The 13293-nt window shown below is 39.6% G+C and overlaps 1 protein-coding gene across 1 annotated transcript in view; it reads right to left on the bottom strand.

Moving 5' to 3' along the window:
- Window positions 1–13293, bottom strand: part of LOC306736654 (polycystin-1-like protein 2) — a gene marked incomplete at both ends in the record, with an annotated part of 36077 nt that overhangs the window by 22045 nt on the left and 739 nt on the right. The window contains 9 exons of the mRNA XM_079218305.1: window positions 40–187; window positions 4482–4570; window positions 4659–4875; window positions 5636–5826; window positions 6490–6719; window positions 7482–7629; window positions 8680–8790; window positions 12294–12482; window positions 12580–12738. Of these exons, the coding sequence (XP_079074431.1) occupies window positions 40–187; window positions 4482–4570; window positions 4659–4875; window positions 5636–5826; window positions 6490–6719; window positions 7482–7629; window positions 8680–8790; window positions 12294–12482; window positions 12580–12738 (1482 nt within the window). The remainder of the gene's footprint in view (window positions 1–39; window positions 188–4481; window positions 4571–4658; window positions 4876–5635; window positions 5827–6489; window positions 6720–7481; window positions 7630–8679; window positions 8791–12293; window positions 12483–12579; window positions 12739–13293) is intronic.

Below are 13293 nucleotides of genomic sequence, written 5' to 3'. Positions count from 1 at the left end.
GCAGCGTTAACATTATCTTACTGACTAATGTATACCTACCAAACGTTATCACCACAATGACATCGCGTTTCTTAGATTTGGCGTATTTAAGAGTATCATAATCCACAGTGAAATCAGTCCCACCAAGCTGTTTCTGTATAAGTGGCATTGTCTTTTCAGATTTGTAGCAGTCTTTTGTATCATCATCCTGTAATTAAATTGCAAAATCATGAAGTCAATTCAAATAATCTTTTTATACAACCATTTACAATTAGCTGATCTTTCAGTCCAAGAATGTTCAGAATGAATTCATCAGACTTACTGGCCATTCCTTGTCATGTTTTGAGTGCTCAATGTTCCACACAATGTGTTGACACTGTGTTGGTTCTACACAATCTATTTTCATTGTTGCACCCATGTCCGCCGTTATTGGATTACAGCCTTGAGTGCAAGTAAGACTGCAATACGACGAAGTTGGTTAACACATGACTAGAATGTTTACTTCTAAAAACAAAAGCTTTCTGGTCAAACCATATAGACAAAAAATGCAAAACAACCTACAGTAATTAAACTCTCTGCTTACTCTGATAATTTTTGTAAAGGTATGTAAACAATTTCAGAAAAACTCTAACAGTATAGATAGAGAATGACAGGTTTAGTGATCACAGCAAAACAGTTTCCATTACCTTATTGGCACATTCTCCTCAGCGGAAACGGTGATGCATATAGATTTCTCTTTTTCCACTTTATCGTCCTTTTTTATTACTTTAAAAAAATATCTATTAAAATTCAATGGATTTGGTAGGCAGCTTTGGTTAATGGTGTAAGTCAGTCTCTCAACATTTACTGGGCATCCACATGGATTCCCTGTAAATCAACAAGGAAAAATAATTATTCTACTGCAATAACAATTGACATACAAAACATTTAGGACTAATGCTGATAGGTGTGTGTGTGTGTGTGTGTGTGTGTGTGTGTGTGTGTGTGTGTGTGTGTGTGTGTGTGTGTGTGTGTGTGTGTGTGTGAACTGTATCAATTTATTGTGATTAATGACTTGAATGGAGTCCAAGAGACCGACGTTTGTGTCCCTAGTAAAACTAAAAGTAAATTTTGTGACATCTATAGTTTCCGGTTTTGACGAGGTGAGGGTGAGAACGTGTTGCCTTTTTGGCATAATAAAAAGGTATGACATACCTTTCATGTGAACTTCTTAAGACACTTTGTCAACAACAAAAATCGCTTTCACAATATTGTAAAAACACATTCTGAACATTTAATTTCTGCCTATACACATTGGCTTGTGATGAGTTTGTCTCTTCTAGAATAAAGAAAGCTTCTTCTAGCTAATAATAAAGCTTTTCTTATATTTTGAAAATATAAATGTATGTACACAGTAATGTGCAGTACACTTAAGGGTCCCGGTTTGGACATCACATTAGATGTATCCTTATCAGACATCTCTGGTATGAAGACTCCAACCTGTGACCTGGAACCCACCCCATCCACTTTAGTCATGGCCTGTTTCCCGGCCCTCCACCTGCTCCTCCTCTCTATCATCAACTTCTCCCTGTTTACTAGCTCCGTCCCCCTCGCTCTCAAACTCGCCTAAGTCACACCCATCTTCAAAAAACCTGGATCCTGACATCTTCAACAATTACTGACCCATTTCCAAATCTCTTTGTCTAAAATTCCGTAACACACTGTTGCCGACCAACTCAAAACCCACCTGGACTACAACCAACTCTATAAACCATTTCAATCTGGAATCAGATCACACCACAGCACAGAAACCACCCTAATCAAAGTCACCAATGATCTTACTCCTCTCCTCTGATGACATTACTGGCACAGCCCTCTCCTAGTTCAAGTCACACCTGACTGCCAACAGTTCATTATCATCAATCAATCCAAGTCTGACACAGCCCCAGTCCATCAAGCTGTCCCCCAAGTGTCAGTACTCTGCCCCCTCCTCTTCATTCTCTACTTGCTAGACGTGGCAACATCATACACCACCACGGTCTCCACTTTTACTGCTATGCTGGCGACACGCAGCTCTACATCTCCACCAAATCCATCACACCCACTAGCTACTCCACCATCAGCAACTACCTCACCGACATAAAAGACCTGGATGCAAGCCAACTTCCTCAAACTCAACAGCGACAAATCTGAAATCCTCATCATCGGCCCCAAATCACTCAACAAATCCCACCACAACTTCTTCCTCTGCATTGATGGTATCTCTGTTCCTGCCTCCACACATGTCTGTAACCTTGGTGTCATCTTTGATCCAACCCTCTCCTTTGAACGCCATGTCAATCACTTCACAATAAACCGCCGTCTTTCATCTTAAAAACATTGCCCGTCTACGACCCTCCCTCTCCTCTTTGCCACGGAAACACTCATCCATGCCTTCATCACCTCTCGACTGGACTACTGCAACAGCATCCTGTATGGCACATCCACCAAAACCATCAACAAACTACTAAACAGTCCTTCAAAACCTCAATTGGCTCCTAAAGAAATGTACAAAAAAATCCTGGGAGGTGGTGTGGGGAATAATGTCCAGAGTCCAAAAAGAGTTATACTAATAATTATTTAATAAAAGAATGATAGACAGACAGCTTATGCTTTCGATCGAGCTCTTCTGATCCACGGCGAACTCCAGACAACACGTCTGAGTGGTTGGAGCAGCAGAAAAAAAAGAGACCGCTTTCGCCACATGCAAATTAGTTTCTATTTTCCAGTCACAGAGCTTAGAGCCCTTCCATTGGTTAAAAAGTCCTATCTTAACACCTATGGCAATCTCTACGTGTTCATTGGCCTGCAGCTTCAGGGGCGGAGCTATTCTTCTTCTTTTACTTCCCTTTCATCAGAAAGGGTTGGTTCTGTCATCGCAAAAGTCAATGTTTAGCTCCGCCACCTCAGGCGAACAAGAGAACTACAATTCCTTAACGTGACAGTTCACTGGCTCTGAGCAACATGCAACATTGTCTAACTTCCATTCACACATCAATCATTATACAGTAATAAAAACAGTGACCTTAATATGCATACAATTACAAATCCTTCATAATAATATCCCTTAGTAATTATAATATTCATTGTGCATTGTAATGTACACATAAACAATTTCTTTCTTTTACACTGTGCAAGTCTAAATTTGACCAACTAAGCTTACAAAACACTACACTCCCCATACATTAAATAATCCAGTTCAAGATTTTCCTCATCACCTACAAAGCCCTTCACAACCTCGGCCCTCCATACCTTTCTGACCTCCTGCAACCTCCTTACCCCCCTACTCTGTCCAAGCATCGGACCTAAGGGGGCGGGGTCTTCTCTATTGCCGCCCCCTCCCTCTGGAACTCTCTCCCCAGCACCTCGGACATTCTCCATCACTCACCATTTTCAAAACAGCACTTAAAACTCATTTATTTATTTATTTATTTCTGGTTTTATCCTGTGATGCTAGTTTAGTATGTTTTTATTTTGGTTCTCACTATTGTCATCTCTCTTGTTTATATTGTTGTTGCTTCTATTGTTTGTCTTTACCATGTAAAGTGCCTTGAGTACCTTTTTAAAGCGCTATACAAATAAAACATATTATTATTGTTATTATTATTATACATGCTACAAGGAATGAACAATAAGTTAAAGTACTAAATCAATAATACAATACTTAATACTAAAATGCATGAACAAAGCTGTTTATTTCTATGAAATGGTGGTCAGTTTTTGCCTGGGACATGCAGCTGTAGCCTCAATTTTAGCACAAAATCATGTTTGTAGCCATCAAGACCTTTTTCTTTTACAAGATTCTTGTTTTAATATGAATCAATGTTAAAAAGTCTGTCTGAACCACTTTTTTCACCAATTCACATCGTATAGTTAGCTCAACTTGGCTGTTTAAAAATGAGAAGCTGCTTTTGTTTAAAAAATATATATTTGCCGTCATTATTGCCGTCATTATTGTCAGGCGTACAAAGCTACACTAACAAGGGTAGTGGGGTTTAACAAACTCATGTACATGTATTGTAAAGTTGTGGCTCAATCTGCGGCTCAAAATATGTTACCCTATGAAGCTTAGAATAGATAAATATGAAACTTACAAAACATGTAATACTTCATCTTTGAGTTGAAAATGAGTATAAAAAGAACATTTCTTACTGCATGACCACTCGTATCGTTTGTTGTCGTCATTTAGTTCGGATACATCCTTTAATGAAAGCGTGATGGGTTGATTTTTGGTAGCTACTGAATGTGAAGGTTTTGCAATGATTTCCAAATGATATCCACCGCCATGTCTGGCAACTCTAATGTGTTTCTTTCTCTGGAAAATAAAATTAAAAGGATTTTTAAATAATGCAGTATAAAAAAATAATCAACAATTATGAGCACAATTTTGAGAGGTGGAGTAGTAAGTATATAAAATACTTTGAATATTAAAGGAAAAATAAAATGACCAGTCTCAAGTAGCCATGGCCATTTAGTTTAGTTACTGAATCTTTGCCACAGAAAGCCAACACATCCACTTCCACTTCCAAAGAGGAGAAGACGTTCCATGCTCTGAGTTTCACATGTACAGGTCCTGCAGAAAAGCACACATTCAAAAATAATCCGCTCATATCAAATGCTCCTAATGGTGTTCTTTTCCCCAAAAAATATGTCTTCCATACCTTGAATTGGATTTGCTATATGAAAAATGTCCTTGCTTGTATTCATTTCTCTGGTCTCATAGTGTGAGCTGTTGTCTCCAGTCATTGAGAAGAGGAGAAGCACAGGCGCTCCCCGTTCCAGGGAAACACCAACAGTAATATCAGGAGTGTGTAGATGATCATCCCCCTCCGTCAACACAGAGGTCTGAAGCCCGGCCACTTTCTCCAACACGCACATCTGCAGTACATGAAGAATTACAAAAAGGAGAAAAATGTCAACTTCCCCTTCACAGCACTTGTCCGTTGGTCACTGAACACTGGCAAAAGAGATGTGACCTATAGCTTAATGCTGCGCCTGAACGCATCCACACGCGGGGCTCTGCTAGCCTGTTGCTCAGTTTTTGTTATTGATGTTTCCACATTGTATCAAGCCACCAATGTCTTTAGTTACACAAGTAAGTTATTATTAAGTAGTTACTGGTGTAGATGATCTAGGGTTGTCATCTTGCACTGCAGTGAGGGATGAAGACTCACATAAAACCTATTATTGGTAAATGGTCAACTAATCAACAATTTATTAATATAACTTTGTTATTATTATTTTAAACAATATCAATCTCTAAAGTTGTTTGGGTATTTTCTTATTGGGCTACTGGTAATTAAAAATGACTGATATTGAACCATTTGGATTTCTTGACCACTAGTAGTGCTAGAGAGCTATGTTTTTTTTTTGAGTGTGTTCCCGTATTGTTTTCTTCTAGACATGCGCTCAAGAACACACATGCACAAGCATTATCAGGTGATGCTATATTAAAAGGTTTCAATTTTAAATTTAGAGAGTCCTTTACTTGACAATCAACTCAATCAAATTATCAAAATGTCAGCTTTAACTCTCATACCATTACAATCGGGACATTAACATAAAGGATTGATACATCATGTTGCTTAAAGCTTTATTGATAGAAAATGACACGGTCACTTGGTTGATGTTAATGTACCTGCAGGTCTGTGCACACATCATGGTCCGTAACCATGTTCGATGCATAGAGGGTCAGCCGGTGGCAGCCAGGCCCAAGCAGCTTCATCGTTTCTGGAGTCACTGTGATGTTCTTTGGAACATTTCCTCTAAATACAGATAGACCCAGCAACAATGTTGCATCACTCTGGATTCTGTAGGTCACATTTGTACCTTCAGAAAGAAAAGAGAAGGAAAAAAAAGGATTTAATTGAAAGGCATAATTCACCCCTAAATCAAAAATACATTAACTTTATTAATTTAGATTGGTGCGAGCTGCCTAGTTTTGGAGATGTCGGCCATAGAGATGTTTTCTTTCTCGTCAATATAATAGGACTATATGGCACTCGGCTTGGGGTGCTCAAAGCAAACAAACAAAAAATACTATTGAAATATGCGCATTGATTAACAAATATCCAATTTAAATCTTAAAGCCACTGGGAAGTGAACGGGAGAACTTGTCCGGACGCTTGTTCTATGCCAGTACCAGGATACCACACGACGGGATACGACAATACATTGACACATCCAATAGACACGACCACGTTGACACGACCACGGTCAAAAAGTGTCTGCTTCCCGTCCACACACCTTGTTCTCATTACCAGGCACTTACCTATATGCCCTTTCATGTTAATCTACCACCCTGTGTTCAATGTAGGAACTGCACGTCCAAATTCACCCTGTGTATATACAAATACTGTACATACATATATATATATATATATATATATATATATATATATATATATATATATATATATATGCACAGACAGTACAGTGATGTCAAATTGGACAGGATAAATTATGGTATATTTAGGTCAAGTTGGCACCCACCTGCCTTTACCACCATTTGAATGAGAAACGGCTCTCCGTAGAGGGTTTTACAGCTGTTTGCATGAAAAGACCGTTCCCCAGCATAGCACTTGACGACACCAAACATTGTGATGGGTTCCTGAATGGCAATTGTGCTCTGAGCTGTAATGTGAATGCCGCTGCTGGTGCATTCAACCGCCACAACAAATGTGCTTGGACGAGTATACTTGTGCACCTCGCTGCTCTCCAACCTGAGAAAAAGCAAACATAGTACAGGTTACATAGGTCACTTACAAACCTGTCAAATCAATAATTTTCATACGTAAGTGGAGATATATCCACATTTATACTTAAATATTTGGTCTAATTTCATAATTTGACGATATGGGATAATGAAAAAAATTATACACTGTTTCTAGTACTGATATAATTAAATCCGTAGGGCGGTCCCAGCTGACATTGGGCAACAGAACAGGAAGCCACACTGTCACAGATATTAAACAGATGTTTTGATATGGTTGTATATTGTTGCGGCCCTTTTTTACTTCATTTCATCGATACTTTTCTCTGTTCGTTGTGGAGACATGCGCAAAAAGCAAAAGCTTTGTTCAAGAATCCCCTGATACTTTAAAGTTAACTTGGCGTACTTGGACTTTAGCATGTAATTAATCGGCACAAACGCTCATGTGAACTTGCAGTTCAAAAGACCTCTGGCTAGGACTGTAATTTTAACCCGATTAATGTAAAGGGATAGGAAGACAGGATATGATGGACTTACACAGTAAGTACAGTGGCAAGGACTGATAAACACTTCTAATATAACACACAGCTTTGAGGCAGCATTTGAGAGGAACCTTTTCTTATCTTTTCTTTTCAAGTCCTTGATGGACTGTTTGTGTCCTTTTGTCCATCCCTAAAGCATCCATGTGGGGCTGGACATTATACAACTATTTTTATAGACCGACTCTTATTTATTTGAAACCCGCAGCACCTCAGTAAGCGTTACTACTCACCCCTCTGGACTATGCAGGTAAATTACTCGGCCGTCTCCCGTACTCATCTTGCAGCTCGGCTTTCCCTGTGGCACACGTAAGAGCCACCTCACGCTGATGGTGACGTTGTCAAAAACAGCTGCCACAGTGCTCACTGACAGTGAGAGCCCTGGATGGAAATAATGACCAGAAATGTATGGCAAAGTCCCTGTAACCAACCATTTATACAAATATCTAATATCTAATACAGCATCAACAAGGCAACATCGGAGACCATCAATGTATTGAAATGTTTTTCTCAATCTCAGTCTCGTTTTGTTGCTGCTTTGCTGATTCACACAATATTACATTATGAAATAAACAGATTTAATACGTCATTTATTTCCACAATCTTCCTGGACATACTTCTGTATGCATGAGCACTAACTTGAATTCATAGTTTAGTTGGTTGCTGAAACTACTTTAGACCCAAGCAGAGACTGACAAAAAATACAGCACACGGTCTGTGACATCTGTGCCTGAAAAGGACTTCTTGAAGCCTCAATATGGGGTTGCTGCTTGACACTAACTCAACAGTTACTGGGGGCTGAAAAACAAAAATAGGCAAAATAGACCTTTTTTCACTGCTGACTTGTAGAAAAAGCACAGGTATTACTTATTACATGAACAATGGCTCCGTAATATTCAAGTTTCCCAGTAAGACAGGACAGCATGACAGTGAGCCAGCATGCATCAGGACCCTGAAACTGAAATGGAATTCAGCCAGCATTCAATAACTTATTTACTCCTGTGATTTTTCTTCTCGGTCTGTGAGAGTGAGGCTGCAAGAGGACAAGATAGTTGACCCCCATGGCTGAGTGTGGTGAGCCAGACTTCAGTGAAACAAATAAACAAGATCCAAAATGTATATTTTTAGCCTAAATATATTGGAAACGTAACCATGTGTTAAAAGTGAAGTTTGCTTTGAGACCATGATGTCTTTTGATGTGTTTTTAGAAAGAGGTTGCCACATACTGTAATGATCTCTATGAAGCCGCAGGTAGTTTTTGGAACCCACCGTAGTTATGTAGTGTCCCTCTTTATTGGTCTATTAGTTTCAGCTTTTGTCCACTTTGAAACAAGTGAATTGAGGGTGGGATGGAAAACAATCAGATCTGTTTTTAAAAGATATAGAATGTGTGATTCCCCCTTTTGAACATTTACATTTACTGTGACCTACCATCTTTGCAGTGGTGGTCCACAGACAGGTAGCTCCCCAGCTGAGGACAGGGTTCAACAAAGGAATCCACTACTTCAGCAATCTGGCAGACCTGACGGCTGTGGCAGTGAGCTGGGTAAGACAAGGAGAACATAATCAGCTACTATTGGTAACACAGAGCAATGAGGATGGCATTATTGAAAGTCTTACAAACTACTTCATATTTAGCAGTTCCAGTGGTGCAGTGAGATCTCTCATAACAATATGTGTTCCTCAACTAATGATCTCTATCCGTGGTGCTGGTTCTCAGCCATTGGCTGGAGTGGTTGTGTGTGCTTGCACTGACCTGTGTTTAAAGGAGCAGTGTGTATGTAGGATTTAGTGGCATCTAGTGGTGGGTTTGCAGATTGCATCCAACTGAAATCCCCTCAGCTCAACGCTCCCCTTCCAAGCGTGTCTGAGAATTGTGTAGGCTTTAGGTAACGTAAAAACGCAAAAGACCCTTTTCTAGAGCCAGTGTTTGGTTTGTCCATTCTGGGTTAATGTATAAAAATGGCGGTCGTGAAGAGGACCTGCCCATATTACACACAAAATAAGTCTTAGTTCCAGGTCATTATAAAACACTGAAAACTATAATAACAAACTAATATATATTCAAATTCTGCCAAAAGATCACAAACAAATGCAAGATTTTTCTAGGAGACTGGTTTGTGTCCTGTGGGAAATTATGTAAAAGTTGACATTTGTCACAATCAGTAATGAGGGACATCGTCAGTCACTCAGTAGTGACTTGAGTTGCTAGAAAGTTAAGATTACTTCGGCCAAGCTATTTTCCTAAATGCAACAAAGTGGTTCTGTTGCCTGAACCCAACTTCCTGTGAATACGGACATTTATTTATATTGAAAGGACACTAGTAAGTAAGTAAGTAAGGTTTATTTATAGCCCTTTAACAGACAAAAGGTCGCAAAGTGCTGTACAGGAGTCAGGAAAATAAATAAATAAACGTGTTAAAACCAGGTTGACAATAGCAGGGGCCAAACATTTCAACAGTTAAGAGAGCATAGTAAAATACACATTAAAAGATCGAGCAGTAAAAAACACAATAAAACCAATAATGAAAATAAATAAATAAAAAGAGATCATAGAGCATGTGTTTAACCAAACGCCAGAACAGGTATGTTTTTAGTAGGTTTCTAAAAGATGATACTGAATCAGCAAAACGTAGAGGTGCAGGCAGAGCATTCCAAAGCTTTGGTGCTACTGTCTCAAAAGCTCGGTCACCACGTGTTTTAAAGTGAGTGTGTGGGACGGATAGAAGGTTTAACTGGTTGGACCTGTTGGCTGTTGAATAAGGGTAAAGTAGTTCAGCCACATATGAAGGAGTCTGGCCGTGGAGTGCTCTGTATGTGAGGGTGAGGATTTTAAAGTGGATATGCTCTACGGGGAGCCAGTGAAGAGACCTAAGAATGGGGGTGATATGAGACTATTTGTCCTCGTCGGTAATCTGGCAGCAACATTTTAGATTATTTGCAACCGGTTAATCTCAAATCTGCTGAGTGCGGATAAAAGTGCGTTGCTATAATCAATACGAGAAGAGATAAAAGAGTGTATGATCATCTCTAATTCAGTCGTAGATAAAACAGATCTCAGTTTGGTAATGTTTCGTAAATGGAAGAAACAAGATCGAGACAGCTGCTTCACATGGGGGTCAAACGAAAAGGATTTATCAAATATTACCCCGAGATTGCGTAGGTTTAGGTGGACAGCAGAGGAGAGTGGACCAATGCTCTGCTTGATCGTAGGGACAGCATCATCAGGTGCAATAACTAAAACCTCCGTCTTATTATTATTTAGATGTAAGCAATTTTCTGCTGTCCAGTCCTTAATAGCATTGACACAATCTAGCAGGCTGGTTAACCTGAAAGCCTCATTGGTTTAAAGGAGACATGGAGTTGGATATCATCTGCATATAGATGATAAGCAACATTATAGGTTTTATTGATCTGTCCCAGAGGTAATAAGTATCAAGAAAAATAACAGAGGCACCAGGACCGAGCCCTGCGGTACCCCACAAGACAGTGGAGAGATGTCTGACACAAATTCTCCCACAGAGGTAAGGTGAAAACCACTCCAACACTGTGCCAGATATGCCCACCCAATCATGTAGCCTCTCAATCAGGCTGTTATGATCTAAGATGTCAAACGCAGAAGTCGAGGTCGAGGAGCACTAAAACAGAACAGTCACCTGCGTCAGATGACATTAATAAGTAATTTGAAACCCTCAGGAGAGCGGTTTCAGTTGAGTGCTGTTTGCGAAACCCTGACTGGAACTTGTCAAACATATTGTGCCTCTCCATTGCAGCAGTAAGTTGGCCGGCCACAACCTTCTCCAGGATTTTAGACAAAAAAGGCAGTTTTGATATAGGCCTGTAGTTTAAGGGCAAAGCAGGATCTAAGTTAGATTTTTTTTTTATAACAGCTGGATAGTGGCATGTTTGAAATAGGAGGGAACACTTCCTGTAGATAACAGGGAAATCAAAACCATTGTTATAGCAGGACCAATAATTGGCAGGATTTTCTGAAATAGAGAAAATTGTATAATATCCAGAGGGCAAGACGATGGTTTTGATTTATTAATTAAGTCCATTAGCTCGTGTAGGCTGATAGGCTGGAAAGAATCCAGAAAACAGATTCTTTCAGACCACGGAGAGACCTCCACTGCGGCCATGTCAGGAGCAGGAACCTGACCTGTCGCCACACATTGAAAACTAATGCTAGAAAGGTACCGAGTGTGTCGATCTCAATGCTAAGGGGCACTGACCAATTGCTATTTGACGAGTTTGGCATAGGAGTGTGTTGCTTTTTTATTATCTTCCTCTTCTTCTTCTTCTTCTTCTTGGCAAACCAACTGGACTGGAGTGTGGAATAATACTAAGAGCAAAAGTTAAACTGCCGTAACTTGTGTCAGTGCCAGATAATGCTATGAGCTGACTATTGTCAAAAAACATGTTTCGCACATTGATTAATTAATGGACGTGGTTCCTGCTTATTCAAGTACAGGACAGTCAGGGGAAATCTGACTTGTACAGCATGTACACTCCCTCTGACATGATGCATGTTGGGAAAAGCTCCCGTGTCCCAAGAACTTGAACAGAATGAGCAAGTTTGGACAATGAATGGATGGAAAGTCTGCTTTTGCCATCAGTTAAATGCATGAGTCAATATTTACTGGGTGGATATCATTGCTGTATCTTTAGGGCTTTTAATCTATCATTGTGTCGTTTTTTATTCTTCTTCCACATTACCTGATGGGCAAATAAAGGTCTGTAGCGACAATATGTACTTTGTGACATCTGGCAATCCCTTCCCTCAAACATGGATTGAGTTTCATCACAGTTTTTATCCATGCAGAACCTTTTCATGAGGCATGAGTGTTTGTTTTCCTATTCAGATTTATTTTCCTATTAAGCTCAGCATATACAATGAGAGGAACAACTATGAAACTGGGAGTGGTTATTGTGTAGATCAGATCCTTTAACAGGTCCGGAATAGGTTATTTTTACAGCATCCATTATATCATAACAAAATTAACAACTATGCTATGGAAATAATTATAAATTTGAGCATGTCTTACCTGTTAATGATTCTACAGCATCCACCCAGCCACACTGGTGTCCTGTGGATGTTGTTGGTGGAGAGAGCGTGGATCGACAGTAATGAATGTTCTTACGACCGTAGAAGCCGCCATCTATCATTAAGACTTGACCAGAACCACACTGCAGAGAGGTGTTTCGACCTGCACACACAATGGATCTCCCAGAGTCTGGGAAAGGTACAAAAGCAATGCAAAGTGGTAATTCATCATTTAGTTTTTTCCCTATATGCTGTTGTTTTTGGGGAGTTTCTTTCAGAATACATACCAAACTGGCAGATAAATTGCAGTTTTTTGTTGCAGTCTCTTGTGGCTTCCCATTGGAAGCCTGAGTGTCTCCGTGTGTGTCCACAAGCTGCTCCTGTCTGTGGGCTGCTCACCCAGTTTGAATAGGTGATATGTGAACCATCCAGCCAAGAGAGAGCGTCTGAGGATGGAACAAACCATGACTGAACATATACTGTGCATATGCATATGCACAGTTTGAACTGAAGTGGCTGTATGTAGAATTACTTGATCTGTGGTAATCAGGAAGTCATATTTTGTCCGACATTATATTAATGATGTTTCTCTCTATTCCATTGAATTCACTGCTTTTACTACAGGTCAGTTCCTATTTTTGGGGTTCACTGCTCTCTCTCTCTCTCACACACACACACACACACAGTAAATATATATATATACCAATCCTGGTCACTAACCGATGAAGTGCATTCAACAATCTGATAGAGTGTCTTAAATCCAAAACTATACTGTAAGTGCCTTGAAATTGAGTTAAATAACAGCAGTAGTAGCTCTTAATAAATAAAATAAAAGACAACAAACAATACCACACAGTTAACTCTGAAATTAACAGCATGAAACATTTGGTCCATAATAACGATAACCTATTATCGGTACAACCCCACAGAGGAAGTTGGTTCTTTGGTCAGAAATTGTCTTGTTCACTTTGGTCTGTTCCGTTATATTTGGTTCACGTCAG

Source organism: Taurulus bubalis (genome assembly GCF_910589615.1).
Source record: "Taurulus bubalis genome assembly, chromosome: 5".
Lineage (NCBI taxonomy): Eukaryota > Metazoa > Chordata > Actinopteri > Perciformes > Cottidae > Taurulus > Taurulus bubalis.
This window is presented reverse-complemented; position numbering and strand designations above follow the sequence as displayed.